General features: G+C 43.5%; 3 protein-coding genes across 7 annotated transcripts; 1 reads left to right on the top strand and 2 right to left on the bottom strand.

The window, feature by feature from the left end:
• Positions 1-257: 257 nt before the first annotated feature.
• chaf1a (chromatin assembly factor 1, subunit A (p150)) lies at positions 258-6,160 on the bottom strand. Of its 2 annotated transcripts, none has more exons than XM_037250257.1 (16): positions 5,873-6,160; positions 4,994-5,038; positions 4,208-4,830; positions 3,880-3,942; positions 3,510-3,754; positions 3,348-3,429; positions 3,171-3,239; positions 2,857-3,074; positions 2,582-2,750; positions 2,395-2,475; positions 2,154-2,252; positions 1,832-2,081; positions 1,595-1,748; positions 1,140-1,452; positions 982-1,060; positions 258-823 (listed from the first exon to the last, which is right to left on the bottom strand). In XM_037250257.1, exons 1-16 carry the CDS (start codon positions 5,934-5,936, stop codon positions 711-713), a joined length of 2,667 nt encoding a protein of 888 aa, XP_037106152.1. In that variant the 5' UTR covers positions 5,937-6,160; the 3' UTR covers positions 258-710. The 2 variants fall into 2 exon arrangements, with proteins under 2 accessions (XP_037106152.1, XP_037106153.1); XM_037250258.1 differs by having other exon boundaries at positions 994-1,060; positions 5,873-6,159.
• Positions 6,161-6,842: 682 nt separating this feature from the next.
• Positions 6,843-9,156, top strand: scamp4 (secretory carrier membrane protein 4). 3 transcript variants are annotated; one of them, XM_037250238.1, is made up of 7 exons: positions 6,843-7,014; positions 7,198-7,221; positions 7,511-7,639; positions 7,715-7,871; positions 7,996-8,097; positions 8,197-8,291; positions 8,418-9,156. In XM_037250238.1, the coding sequence occupies exons 2-7, from the start codon at positions 7,215-7,217 to the stop codon at positions 8,525-8,527; spliced, it is 600 nt and encodes a 199-aa protein (XP_037106133.1). In that variant the 5' UTR covers positions 6,843-7,014; positions 7,198-7,214; the 3' UTR covers positions 8,528-9,156. The 3 variants fall into 3 exon arrangements, with proteins under 3 accessions (XP_037106133.1, XP_037106131.1, XP_037106132.1); XM_037250236.1 differs by having other exon boundaries at positions 6,852-7,041; positions 8,174-8,291; positions 8,418-8,693; XM_037250237.1 differs by having other exon boundaries at positions 6,853-7,014; positions 8,174-8,291.
• Positions 9,157-9,290: 134 nt separating this feature from the next.
• Positions 9,291-11,919, bottom strand: LOC119122065. Of its 2 annotated transcripts, none has more exons than XM_037250239.1 (4): positions 11,775-11,919; positions 10,982-11,323; positions 10,202-10,342; positions 9,291-9,509 (listed from the first exon to the last, which is right to left on the bottom strand). In XM_037250239.1, exons 1-4 carry the CDS (start codon positions 11,815-11,817, stop codon positions 9,361-9,363), a joined length of 675 nt encoding a protein of 224 aa, XP_037106134.1. In that variant the 5' UTR covers positions 11,818-11,919; the 3' UTR covers positions 9,291-9,360. The 2 variants fall into 2 exon arrangements, with proteins under 2 accessions (XP_037106134.1, XP_037106136.1); XM_037250241.1 differs by having other exon boundaries at positions 10,202-10,318.
• Positions 11,920-13,936: the final 2,017 nt, after the last annotated feature.

Raw genomic sequence — 13,936 nt, 5'->3', positions numbered from 1 at the left:
TTGTGAGCCTCATTTGTTCCCCAATTTTCCCCTAGATTTGTTTTCCTTTTGGGAGTTAGCATTTGGGAATGTTGACTCGGTTCTGGACAAACAAATTTTTTCATTGATCCCAATGGAAAACAATCTAGGACCGGTAGAAGGCCTTGTCTGCCAAACAAGTGACAACAGCACTTATCCTCTGGTAATATCCTGCATTTTTATTTTGGTAGACACCGACTGTACAGTATTTCAATTTTGAAAAAATGAAAACATAATGCAACCATTTTATTTCCGTTTAATGATTTCTTTTCTTATTCAAGTATGCTTGCAAAACGCGTTTTTATATAAAACATTTCTTCACTGGATCTAACTGTACAAGTACAGGTCTAGCAGCTACTCCAGTGAGGTATCCGGGGTTTGGAAAGAATCGACGTAAATGGCACAAGAGTAAACAAATGGAGGCACCTTAAATCTGAACCTGACTTCTGGCAGTCTATATACATAACATCAGTACTCAATTTCTAAAATGTAAATAATGCTGTTTTTTGGACGCTTTTCATCATGAGTGGTCCGCCACAACTGTCTGAAACGTGAAAACACACCACGCATGCCCGAGAGACCTTGGCAATGCCGGCGTGAGCACAATGCGCCATTTCACTTCCCTTACCATGCTCACGGAGGAGGACAAAGACGACCAGAGCGAGGAAGCCGGCAAGCACCTTGCTTTCTGTTTAGGCTGTGGCTAGTGTTGGAGCAGCGCTGGCCACTGGGAGAGCGGCTGTGTCGGACGGGGTGACTTCCATCATGCCGCTTCCCTTAGTGAAGGAATTCTCTCCGGCTGTGCCTACGGAGTATAACGGCCACGTTTGGTTAACCAAATTTTCATTTCGATAGACTGTTCAAAAACAAACACCTAAACTCCTAATTGTGATTAATAATAGGTATATGCATGATAATTATTATAGATTTATATAATTATTAGAGACTTTTTTTTTGGCTCACCACTTTGCATACCAATGATGCAATCATCGTCATCGTCCTCTGCGTCAGCTTGAAAACCGTCAGTCTCCATTTCTTCTGTCTAACAGACATTACAACAGACAATGTGAGCTAAAAATGTTGCAGTTTTTTTTTTTTTTAAATCTATTAAAATTAGTTACCTGTTCTCGGCCGTTACATCGCTTCATGAATTTGGTGATGGACATGCTGCCGGTGCTTTTCCTCTTGGACGCCGCCGACGTGACGGAAAGAGTCTGCGGCGTGTTGGGAGAGTTGCCCTCGGAGCCCGTGGCCGCTTCCTCGCGCGACTCCTCCCGTGCGCCGCTGGTCACGTAGGACCACTGGCCGGGCACCGGGAGAGCCTCCAGACCAAAGCGGGACAGGACGTCCGCGTGTACGTACCAGCAGCAGCGTCGGTAGGTGGAGCGCTTCTCATAAACGGCATTGCTCTGGATTAAACGCTTCAACTGTGTTCTGAGGAGAAATGGGGATCGTAAACTACAATTTCTGCTAAGGATTAAAGGAATGTAAAAAATAATAATATCTATACTGGTTTTATGAAATGCAATAATAATACAGATGATTGACAGACACCGTAAAGAAGCTATGGCTTTACCGAGTGGGCACCTCCGCCGAGCTTTCTGGGCTGGACAGTTGAGGAGGCGGCGAGCTGGACGTGGTTTTCTGGCGACAATGTTCCTGAAACTCTGTGATAATGACTTTACTGCTGTTCAGGTTGCCGTGAAGCAGCGGCAACAGCTGGCCAAGCACTGTTGAGAAAAAGTTGATCAAAATAGTACAGGTTAAGTTGGTGCAAAAAAAGGTAAGTCAACAAAATACCCTTCACACTTACACTGTGCTTTTCTTTTGCTCTTTTCAGCCTGCTCCTCTGGGCTGGGGCTCATTTCAGCTTTGGGTAATGGTTCGATGAGGCACACGGCGTATGATTGCAGAAGATCCGAGATGGGCCCGTCGCCCTCCCAGAGGCAGCCCCTCACCACCGGCTGGAGCACCTTCATCTTGTTCTTGGTGGACATCAGCTCTTCCCACTCCCTGGCTTTCAGCCTCTGCTGCAGTTTCTGCTTTTCTAGGTCACCGCCATCCTGCAGAGGAGCATGGCTGTTAGGACAGCAAGCTATATTAAAAAAATAAAATCCATCTGATGACCATCATACCACTTCTTCAAGTGCGCCCTCGTCGTCCGAGAGATAGCCGTGAGGAACAAAGAACCCGTCGTTGTCATCGTCGTCCTCACCTCCTTCATCCTCATCCTCCTGAAAAGGGTAACAGATTTAAACATAACAAATCTTAACACAATTCACAATTTAAGAAGGTTTCCAAGCTAGCCACCGATGCAGAGAAAATCCAAATTTGGGCAATGCCATCTGGCATCAACTCATTTGTCCACAAACTCACCCCTTCACTGTGTGAGAGGGACTCCCCAGGTTCCTCTTCCTCCCACTCTTCATCGCTATCCACCTCATAGTCCAACAAATCCTGCCGTTCAAAGGGAACACGACAGTATGAATGAGCCCGCGACAATGACAAACGCTTTTGACTCGCTTGCAGTGTTGTGGCACTTGAAAGCGGAATGTGGTCTTACCGTGTCTTTCCTGAGGGGGCAGCGTGGGGAGATGTGCAAACTCTTCTTCCTCCAGGTGCCCCAGTAAGCTGGGCGGTGGTTCTCACGAAACAGCAGCAGTTTCATCGGTCCGTACAGTTTGCGGTCCGGCACGCCTTCCGGTTTGGGCCCATCGACGGCTATACAATCGCTGAGAGCGCAAAATAGTTCAATCTATGTTAAATCCGTTTTTTTAAATGGTCCCCAATTGTTTCTCAAAGCCTGCAAAAAGGAGCAGTGCAATTCAAATATCTCACCTCTCAGGGATGGCCACTCTGGGTCTGGTAGGGTCAGAGCGTCGAGGTTTCTGGTTGATCCAGTCCTTCAGTGAACACGGTCTGTCGCTGGGGTGCAACAAATATCGGTCCAGTTCCTCCAAGGCAGACTCCTCGCATTGTACCCGGCACAACGGCGCCATGCACATGTTGTACTTGATCTCGAAGGGCGCAAACTTCCCACAAGCCACTGCGAGAGTCTGACAAGGGGAAGCAGATTCATGAGTTCTGCATAAAAGGGGGGGGGGGGGGGCTTCAACAGTTGGGTGACATCCCCACGGGGAAACTCAACTCACCTTTGGAGCCTGCGGGGTTATGGGTTTCTGGAAAAACCTTGTGATCTCGGCCTTCTCTGCTTTTAGACGCTGAAAAAGTCAAAGTTAAAAAGAACTGTAAACAAAGTTAGTTTTTGATAAAAGGAACAAGATGAAATTTTTTGTCGAGAGAAATGCGCTTTCGTCATATGAACTCACGTCTTTCTCTTCTTTCACTCGCTTCTCCTCTTCCTTCATCCGTTTCTCCTCCTCTTTCTTGCGTTTCTCCTCAAGCTTGGCCCTGTGATAGAAATGTGTTTAAAAACACTGAGCAGTCAAATAAAAAACAGGATGCTGGAACCTTGCGGCGGCGTGACTCACTCCAGCTTGGATTTGCGCTGCTCCTCCTTGGCTTTTAGCTTCTCAGCTTTTTCCCGCTCCTCCTTCTCCCTTTTCTCCCGCTTCTCTCGCTCATCCTTTTCCTTCTTCTCTCGTTTTTCCCTTTCGCGCTCCTCCTTCCGCTTGCGGCTCTCTTCCCTCTTTTTCTCCTTGGCTGACTTGGCCTCTTCCTTTTGCCGCGCTTTCTCCTGGCGTAGCCGAAGTAGCTCTTCTTGCTCTTGAGGACTCTGTAAGGGGTGTGGGGGGGCAAACAAGAACCTTGATTTTTCTATTCAGTAACGGCTAAATAATGTCACACAATCTAAGACCATAAAATTATTTTAAGAAAAAATATGATCCCAGTTTGATTCACCTTTAGCGAGCGTCTTTTTATCTTCTTGCTATCAACAGGGATTTTAGGAGTGCTTGTTAGTTCCTAGAAGGGAAAAATCTGATTTAATTTGACAGAAAGGTGCAAATTTTATCGCTCTGGTCAAAACTCAGATGATGGAAGATTAACATTTTTTATGTTGCTGGCCAGTCAGTTCATAGGTCATCACTAGAACTGCAAACCTAAAACGAATTATATGCAAAGAACAATCAAGGGAAAAATTCATCCATCCATTGCGAGCTGCTCTTTACTGCACAAAGAGCCTTTCTAGGACAAGGTGTGAGAGGCACGCGATCATGCGAGCACATACTGTAGTAGGCGTGGTGGAGGGTGTGTGCTCGTCATTTTTAGTCCTCTCCGGCGTGGAATTATCTGACAAGTTTGATAGAGTTGACTTGTTGCCAACACTGGACACGTTCCCCGACGCATTCTGCTCTTCCGGCTCGCTGTCGGTGTCTTGCGTTGTATCGAGCGGTACGATCCCATCCTCCTCGACCTCCTCGGCCGCCACCACGATATCGTCGTCTTTATTTTCCGGGATTTCATCGCAGTCTGACGTGTGTGTGTCAGCGGTGCGATCCAGGCATTTGGATTCCTCACAAGACAGGCTCGTGTCCCTGCTGCTTGGTCTGTCTTTTAACGTGCGACGAGGGGTGACGAAAGGATCTTGGCACTTGATGGGAGAAGGGCCGTCGTCGGTCAGATCGATAATGTTCTCGTCTGAGGCTGAAGGGCGCCTTTTGCTGAGGAAGCAATCAAGGGGCCCACAGCCATTAACCAAGGGGGGTCTACTGGACAGGGGGAGAGGGGAGGACTCTATGTCATTCTCTCTGTCAGAAACTCCTGTTTCAGGGAAAACATGTGCACAGGGGCGCTTCGGCGATGCCTTGTTTTCTTTTAGTTCCGGGTTCAGGCGCTTGAAGGGGAGGCGAGCTGCGTGCGACAAAAACAAAAAAAGTAGAGTTACTGGAAATGGTTGTTATGAATATGGTGAGGAATAATTATTATGGAAAATTGAGTTTTGAATTGATTGCGTACAAATGGGTGAGTGGAGTGGGTGCCCGCTAATCAAGTGCTTTTTTGGGTCCATATTTACCTTGTACCAGTTTCTTGTTGGCCTTAGTAGGTTTACAATCCATAGCTAAATAGAAACGGAAAGAAAAAGAACATTGAAAACAAATATACAATGTATTAAATATTCACAGGCAATAATAAATATGGGGGGCCAGGTCTTGGTTTAAAAAAAGTAGTGATCACTGTGTTCCACTTGACCTTTCATGGCAGGTGTTGCAATGCATCTGACGTTCATTTACATGAATAATGGTGCCCATTTTGTTACAAATGGTTTTGTTATTGATTTGTTCTCCCGCCACCCAGTGGTGCAATAACAACGATGAACCAACAAACCGTTGACTCTACGAAGCCGAAAAGAAAGCTGCGTTGCCGTCAAGAAGTCTTTAATAAACAACTACGATTTCCAGAACAAATAAAAGATCTGAGCCAAATACATAATGAATTAGGTCGTCGAACACAATGTGGATTCGGTTAGCTTAGCAAAACTAGCCTAAGAAGGCCAACCGGACAGCGGCGGCTCCAGCTGTATCATTCCGTGTTCGAACACCTTTAAACGGCGAGGGGCCTGCCGATGATAGGTTGCCGGTGCGGGAAGGGTGACACCCGTTATACACGGCGACATGAACCGAGCCGGACAGTTGAACCAACGTCAACCAAATTACGTTTCGTATCATTTAACGTCAACATTTGACTGGTAGTTTGGTCTCACCGATAACTTTGACTAACCGCGTAGAGGCGACGAAAGTTAGCATTTTCGCGAGGCCAAAGGCGAAACTGCCAAGCGAGTTTACATATTTGTAAGTTACACATGCCACCATATAAAAGGAAAAGGTCAAAAAATAAACCGACATTTACAAGTATATTCCGATACACCATCAACATGCTAGTGACATTAGCATACCTCGTCTACGGGGTGTTGAAGCTGCCAAGTGTCCCTCCGCTGATGGTGCCTCCGCCGCCAACATCCTTGTACCGTCTGTTCTAACCTCGGGGGACCTTCTCCGCTGGATGAAGTTTCGGTGTGACAGCACGAAAACAGCCCCGGTCGAGTGGGGGATCTTTAACCTTTATCGCTAGATAGCTGACATGCATCCCCCAGAAGCAGTGTACTCTTCGGCTCCTCCAAAGTCCCTCCGCAGCTTCCCCGCTGCCTGCCTCGCGCTCCTAGTCAGAATTGGCGGGAGTGTGCTGCATGCGTCAGAAAGAACATCTGATTGGTCAAGCGGAAAACATTGGAGCGTAAACTAGTGCGTTTGTTGTGTTGACTACACTGCGCGTTTATAAACCGCCCACCTTTAGTAAAAGATTGAAATTGAAATAATTATTTATACGATTGCCACCTGTCAGTATTAACTGCTAGTTAAGTGTTTCTGATTATTACTAACGCTTGTTTGAGTGAATAATTACTTATGTCCACTACGGGAACATTGATTACAATAAACTAACGCTCCCTGATTATATGCCTCACACTCTTGCATTGGGCGTTCCGATTGGCTACCAAGTTTAGTAAGCTGCATTCATGATAATCGAGAAATCGGAATTTGGAGATGTCTGAAGTACTCATCTCATAACGGTGCCACTTATTTTGCAAGCATCTTTTAAACTTTCCACTCTTTGTGGTGATACATTTATGAAAAAGCTGAGAGAAAACTGAAACGGGACAAAACAGAAAGAAGAAAGCGTATGGCCGCGAGCACATTGCCTACAATGTAAATTATTTCTCAATTATAAAATCGGGAGATAAGCAAGGGAAATGACATTTTTTACTGTTTGGAAGACGCTATTAAAACAAAAGTGCTTTTGTTTTTTTACAAGTGAGGGCGGCATCGGAGTTGTGAGTCATGCGCTTCCCGTTTTCCAGCCATACATGCACTGTGGGAACTGTCGTTTGCTTTTCCTTTTTTAGCCGTTTAGCACATTGAATTTGATTGATTCCGAACTACAAACGCGTCTCTGTCGCGCAGCCGCAGTCGTGATTTTAATGGGCAGGTCGCGGATCCCCATATGCGATTCCGATCACCCCACAAACGTCGACGTGAGAAGGTAAAGGCTCTCCTGCAAACGTTCATGATAAAACATTTTCTGAATCATTTATGCACACTCGACATTTTGATATCTAAACAACATATGCAGACTGCTTTTCCCCAAGTCAAAGTTTTCAGCCTGTCATCTGGATAATGATTACATGAACCTTACCTACTGATTATTTTCTCTTTATCTTTTTAGGTGCACATTGGGAGAACATGCCAGGTTTGTCACTTCAAATCCTTTTTGTCAGTATCTATGAGACAAAATGTCAAACTTTAGGACCAAATCTGTCCCTCTGAGTGACTTGATGTGGCTTGTGTAAGCTTGCCCGAATGGTTCCAAAACCAGCCATTAAAATGGTAATTGAATCAGAGGCAATTTTGTAATATGAAAGGATGAGTATGATCCCTACACATAACATACGACGGGAAAAGGGATCAGCTTCTGGCTAGCATATATTCATGACAGTAAATATGCAATTTAAACAACTTTAAAATGCTTTCTCTTGCAGAACAAGCAAACAACTTTCCTCCCCTGCCTAAATTCCTAAAAGTAAAACCATGTTTTTATCAAAATATCTCGGAGGAAATTCCCGCCCAACATCAGCAGCTCGTACGCCGAATCTTCATACTTTGGATGAGTGAGTAGTGTTGTCATATTTCATGAACTTCTACTTCCTGGTCCCGGTTAAATCAAATGCTGTCGTCTGCTGCAGTTTATTCGGTGACGCTGTGCTTGAACGTGATCGGATGCATCGCCTTGTGGGCTGCGGGGGGTTCCGGCACTAACTTTGGCCTTGCGCTGCTCTGGCTCATCCTCTTCGGTCCTGCCAGTTATGCTTGCTGGTTCAGACCCATCTATAAAGCTTTCAGGTCTGTTATCATCTGTTGTCTTTTAGACTGGGAAATTACAGCAGCAGAAGACTTTTTCTGCAATTTACTCGAAAAATCGAAAGCATCTGATGTTTGCTTTCCGTCTCTGTAATTATGACAACAGAGCGGATAGCTCCTTCAACTTCATGGCCTTCTTCTTCATCTTCTTCCTTCAGCTGGTGATAGCTATCATTCAATGTTTGGGCCTCCTTAACTGGGGTGTTTGGTGAGTTGGAACGAGGTCGGGCTCAAGTTTGATGCACTAACGACACTAATCCTTCTCATCGCCTGACACAACATAGTGGATGGTTTATCACGATCACAGTTTTCCACTACAACATAGCCGCGGGCTCAGTGATGCTTCTCACCACGCTTCTCTTCACATTGGTGACCGTCTTAATGGCCCTGGTGCTCATCAAGGTGAGAGGTCACACGCACACAAATCAAAGTGTCGATACTTAATTTACTCGGAACTTTTTTCAAAATCAAGATTTACGAACCAACTCTGGCACATACAAACGACCTTTCACCCTTCTTCTTGGACAGGTGCACAGACTGTACCGTGGCAGCGGGGGCAGCGTGACGCGCGCTCGAGAAGAATGGGGCGATGGCACTTGGAAGAACGCGGCGGCGAGAGGCGGTTTCAACACTGTTGACCAGAATGCTCAAGGTCCCAGCTTGCCCGAGTACCCCGCATCAGTGCCCAGTTATGTGGACAACCGCGGCTGGTAATAGCCCGGCAACACACCTCTCAGCCAAAACTTTGTATTTCAAATCCACCTCATGAATTTTAGATGAAGGACAGTATTTTCTTTGTATTTTTGTAATACTCTACTGTAAACCCCTATGAAAAAAAAGAGCATTTATTTTGTTGTAACTTTTGTGCCTCATCTACTGATACTGACATTTTCGTTCTGAAAATAAGCCATGCATGTGATGGATTGTCACTTGGACTCGCTGTACTAATTTAGCGAACAATGCTGCATGACACCTTGGCTGCCATTTAACTTGTTTTCCCGTCTATGCATTGACTTTTAACTTGTCTGCTAATTCCAAATGTGCTTTACAATTTTTTTTTGTCCAGCTCCTGCAGACTTTTATTACACAAAGTGGCCTCTGGTGTAATTTGAGCTTTATTTTTCAGTACAATATATTTTTTTATATGTACGTGTGTTACACGAGCAATATATTCAATGTGCATGCATTTCAAGATGTATGTTTGCTGAAAAAAAACTTTAAACAACATGGAAATCAAATAAACATTACTACATTGAATGGAAATGCTCACATGGTGGATCACCACTGAACAATTATTTCATATGGCTTTAAAGCTATACAACTAGCTAGCTATATTCACAACAAAGGACATGGAAATTGGAGGGGGGGGCACAACTAAGAATAAAAATACATTACACATTATCAAATTGGAATCACAACTTTGTATTAAGTATAAATAACATATTGGAAAGAAACATGGCGTTTGTGGGCTCTATTTGGGCCTCTGTTTTCTGCTGCGGTCCTTGTCCCTGGCAGGACTTGGGGTGCGAGCCATCTGGCTGCTGGGGGCCACCCTAAGTTGGTCCCCGAGAGCAGGAGGTCGCGTGGAGTGATGTGTGTTCACGTAAACTGCATGTGCTTCTAAAAAAATATGAAAGACAAAACTAGTCATGAGTTCACCAGTGGCTTCAATGTGTTCAAGACAGAAAAAAAAAAAAAGCCATCTTGCTTGAGTTTACCGAAAGTCTGTTTCCTTTAACAAAGAGTTTTTTTTTTTTTTATTGTGCTGTAGATCTGAACTTCATCCTCAGAACTGTTTCTACTGACATTTGTGTCTTAGAAGAAAGCCGCGTGGTTGCTGCAGCATGTTGTGTAAAGGAAACAAACACCTCGTGTGGTCCCCTTCTCAAAGTTCTCGAATGAGGTATCGAGGTCACACGGGAGAGAACATGCCGCTCTTCTTGTGTCCGACGCACATCTATGTCTATACTGTTCAACCACAACTGCCACAAGCTCACTCAGTTTGTGTTTTGTCAAGTTTTAGGAGAAGCTACTATAGAAGAACCTAAAGAGTGAAGTCAGAGAATATTTCCCCAAGTACAAATTTCTAAGTGCTTTTTACTATTTCCGTTTTTCTGATATTTAGGGGATAGCCAAAATGGCGTCGCGTCGCTCCTTCTATCCGAGAAGTTACTTAGTTATAACTACTTGAACCACTTTGTAGGCTTGGCTCGTTTTTATTTACATTGACAAATTTACAAGACATTCATTTATTTTTATTTATTTAATTTTAAAGGCTCCAAAGGACATGGCACTCAAAATGATGAGGTTACCTTTACGTCGTTGACGTCGTCGGATTTGGTGCACACAGAGAATCATCAGGGCCACGAGGATGAGGCAGAGTATTCCAACGGTAATCCACAACCACCATTTATTCAGCAGGGAAACATCTGTGGGAGGCACAGAAATACCCTCTGCAAGAAATACATTGCTCTTCTGAAATACTTTGTGCTCACATTAATGCGTGATCAATTTGTTTCGTGTTATGACGTGAGATTTTTCTCATGTCAAATACGTGGCTCAACAAAAGTTGAGAAAATCCAGTGTACATAGATACGTAAAAGGATTAGGGCCAGTGAAGAAAAAAAAAATGTGTCGGAGGTGACAGGATACTGACGTTTTTTCTCAGAATTCACTTTAAAGTCAGAATTCTGAGAATAAAGTCAGAATTCTCACTTTAAAGTCAGTGACTTAGTGACTTTAAAGTGAGAATTCTGACTTTATTCTCAGAATTCTCACTTTAAAGTCAGTGACTTAGTGACTTTAAAGTCAGAATTCTGACTTTATTCTCAGAATTCTCACTTTAAAGTCAGTGACTTAGTGACTTTAAAGTCAGAATTCTGACTTAAGTCAGAATTCCCACTTTAAAGTCAGAAAGTGGGGATTCCCACTTTAAAGTTAGAATTCTGGCTTTATTCTCAGAATTCTTCTCACTTTAAAGTGAAAATTCTGAGAAAAAATATCTGAATCCTGTCACCCCCTCTCTTTTTTTTTTCCTTCACTGGCCCGAATCCTCTTCCATACATAGACAAACAAAAGCGGGAAATACTTACGAACATACACTTGCGTCCCACTACTGTTCATAGTCGTCAGATTTGGAATATCCACGTGGATGCGGCAAAAATACCATCCACTGTGCCGTGCATTGATGTTGGATAAAGTATAGCTGAGCGCCATGTCTTTGTGCACACTTCTGTTTAACTTGGAGCAAAAGAGTTCTTTGGAGTGGTCCAACAAAGACCCAGATTCATTAAAATGCCAGCAAATCCGGAATCTTTCTGGTGTCTGGCTCCTTAGTCGGTAGCACAAAGTCAGGGAAGAACCAACGAGAATGTCCACTCTTGCTTGAGTTTCATTTAAAAGAGCCGAACATTTGGCCGCTGCTGCAACGCAAACTGCAATGACAAGAAAAAAAAAAAAAAAGTTGAGTTCCATTTTGCAGAACGTTTTTAATTTGAACAGTGATATTTTTTTGTAGTTTTATTTGACAGTATTTTATTTGAATTTATTTCAAATTCAGCTAGTTATTACTTTTTAGAGAAGTTTGTTATTTTTAGTTTATTTTAAAGGGTAATTGTGTTTAAAATTGCATCGTTAAGGTAAGACAAGTACAGTTCACATCCTGTGTTGAAAATATAAAAGCTATTAAATATGAAAGATGTGATTTTTCTTAATGAACACGAGTTTGTCAAAACCGGGAGATATTTACAGAAAGAGCATGCCGACAAGAGTAACACGAAAAAAGAACCTCAAACCTCAGAACTATGTGGCAGATGTGCTAACCACAAGTTATCACATTTTTTACTTTTTTTTTGTTAATTGTTAATCTTGGCTGTTTTTACTTACCAGTGAGTAGCACCAATGCTGGTGGCTTCAGTGACATTTTCATTTTCTCATCCTGTCTGCAGGTACAAACACCCCTAAAGTGCTATGCACAAGTGTGGAGTGGGTGTTTAGTTCCCCTCCGTCACTAGTTTCAGAGACTTTGAGGTTGCAGCGGTGGGGCATACAAAGATTTTACAGATGTAAGCATACATGTTTTAAACATGGTCTGTCACGCACCTGTGAATTTGACTTAACTGTAGAAAATAACTATATAAATTTAATGCTACATTGCTAATTAGCATAAGGCATAAATAGTATTAGACACATTTTGCAACCCAAGCTGCCATTTTAGTTAGAAATCATTGAGATTGTCCCCCAAATTATTGAACAGATTCAGGAAAAGAAAGCTAAATTACAGACAAGATTAGGTTCTTTATTACACTCAAAGCGGGAAGGGACAAATGTGGTGGATGGACGGGTCAGGATTCTTCAGCCGGTCCTTGCAAATCCAAGCCTCTGGACTATGGTGGAACAACGGCCTGCACACCGGCTCTGGCACACCAGTCGGGTGGGGAGTGGGATTCTGTGGAGAAAAACAATGAGGCGCTCTGCTTGTACAAGTTGATGTCGTGAGCTTACTTTTGGTCGATACAGTTCACACTCAAGTTCTCCCAGTTGTTGTTGGCGGTTGTAATAGGTGGTTTTGCAAAAGGCATGAGTCTGCAGATGAGGGAGACAAATCACATATTTGATCTTTAACAGCAATTAGCATGAATAGCAACTCACAGCTATAGCAGGACAGCGAGGCGTGCAGGCAGCAAATGTCTGGGCCCCCCGAGGACACATGGTCTCAACCAGAACAAACTGGACCCGGGTGATGATGCCAATTCTGTGGACATACTGCAACAGGGACAAAGTAGCATGAAATGACATCCAGCATGCAGAAAGTACATTTTTAAAACCACTTCTCACCCCTGATGTGACATGTGCCACTTCCATCAGCGTGAAGCGATTCTGGTATCGGTTCTCTCGGTTGAACTTGAGCACAGCGTCATTAACTGCCTGTAGAGCGGTTGGGTGATCCAGAGGAAGCAATTGAGGGCAATCGGGACAAATTGTTGCCAACTCTTCATTGGTAGGCTCTATAAATGTTGACAGTATGAGATTTTTTTTTAACTCTGAAGAAAACAAGTTTATTTGTTACCTGGTCTGGTGGTGCATTCGTATTTGATGACTTTGGCCACATGCCACATGACCCAAAATCCAATGCTGCAGGTGGCCACTGCTCCCTTTAATAAAAATAAAAAACACTTAGTAAGTCAGCTACATCAGCAGCTACCGTCTTTACCAACAAAATGGATATTTACCCGTTCACCCTTTTCCCAAATGTCACACTTCTCAGCAGGTTTGGGGTTGGTGAAGTGACATTTGGTCTGCACCAGCTTCACATTGACATCAATGTGGCAACCTCCTGAAACCTGGATAGAGGAATATCCCCACAAAAATTAATGAAAAAGCAGTATATGATAGTCAGACTTTTTTTCCATTAAACACCCACTGCAAAAAATAAATTCCAAGAATGCAATCAACTAGTCTTACCTGTTGATAGTTACTGCCCTGGATCTCCTGAAGCCTGAACTTAAAGCCATGCATTTGCCTCCAGTTGATGTATTGAACGCCGAAATTGGCTACCGCTGCAACATTTTCCTTACTGCAGGTGACTGAGGTTGCCGCAGCAAGGAATCCATGAAAGGCTCCAGCACACCATAGCAAAAGTACAAATAGGTGCAGCACCATGATGTCGATGAAAGACTTGAGCCAGGAACCTGTCAGGTCAGTAGAGAAGGGCAAATGACAATTTGGCCTTGACCTGCACAGCCTTTAACCAGGCTGAGGAGCCCCGACGACCAATCCAAAAAGGCCTGACACCTGAATCTGATTAATGGTGGGCGTGCTTACAAGCGGTCATGTGGTTATGGCTCGTTCACAGCAATTTTGTGTACTTGTAAAAAAAAAAAAAAGCCTCAGAATTTTTTTTAATTTAAAACCCAATAAATCAAAATTACAACTACAAAAATATTTTTTGCAAGTGAATTTAATTCCATTCTTGAAAACATCTGGATAATTCATATTGTTTAGGTTAGTTGTAGTGTCAAGAATTCTTAAGCCACAATTCTATTAAA

This window comes from Syngnathus acus, chromosome 4, assembly GCF_901709675.1.
Source record: "Syngnathus acus chromosome 4, fSynAcu1.2, whole genome shotgun sequence".
Classification (NCBI taxonomy): Eukaryota; Metazoa; Chordata; class Actinopteri; order Syngnathiformes; family Syngnathidae; genus Syngnathus; species Syngnathus acus.
The sequence above is the reverse complement of the archived record's forward strand: the minus strand, read 5'-3'. Positions and strand labels throughout refer to the sequence as shown.

Coding starts and splice junctions, on each gene's coding strand:
- chaf1a (XM_037250257.1), bottom strand. CDS start 5,936: ATGTTGGCGGCGGAGGCACCATCAGCGGAGGGACACTTGGCAGCTTCA. Junction 3,430..3,509: donor CAGCGCAAATCCAAGCTGGA/GTGAGTCACGCC, acceptor TTTCTATCACAG/GGCCAAGCTTGAGGAGAAAC. Junction 2,082..2,153: donor AGGGCGCACTTGAAGAAGTG/GTATGATGGTCA, acceptor GCTCCTCTGCAG/GATGGCGGTGACCTAGAAAA.
- scamp4 (XM_037250237.1), top strand. Junction 7,640..7,714: donor AATCTTCATACTTTGGATGA/GTGAGTAGTGTT, acceptor CGTCTGCTGCAG/TTTATTCGGTGACGCTGTGC. Junction 8,292..8,417: donor TGGCCCTGGTGCTCATCAAG/GTGAGAGGTCAC, acceptor CTTCTTGGACAG/GTGCACAGACTGTACCGTGG.
- LOC119122065 (XM_037250239.1), bottom strand. CDS start 11,817: ATGAAAATGTCACTGAAGCCACCAGCATTGGTGCTACTCACTG. Junction 11,324..11,774: donor AGCATTGGTGCTACTCACTG/GTAAGTAAAAAC, acceptor TTGTCATTGCAG/TTTGCGTTGCAGCAGCGGCC. Junction 9,510..10,201: donor ACGACGTCAACGACGTAAAG/GTAACCTCATCA, acceptor ATATTTTTTTAG/AAGCACATGCAGTTTACGTG.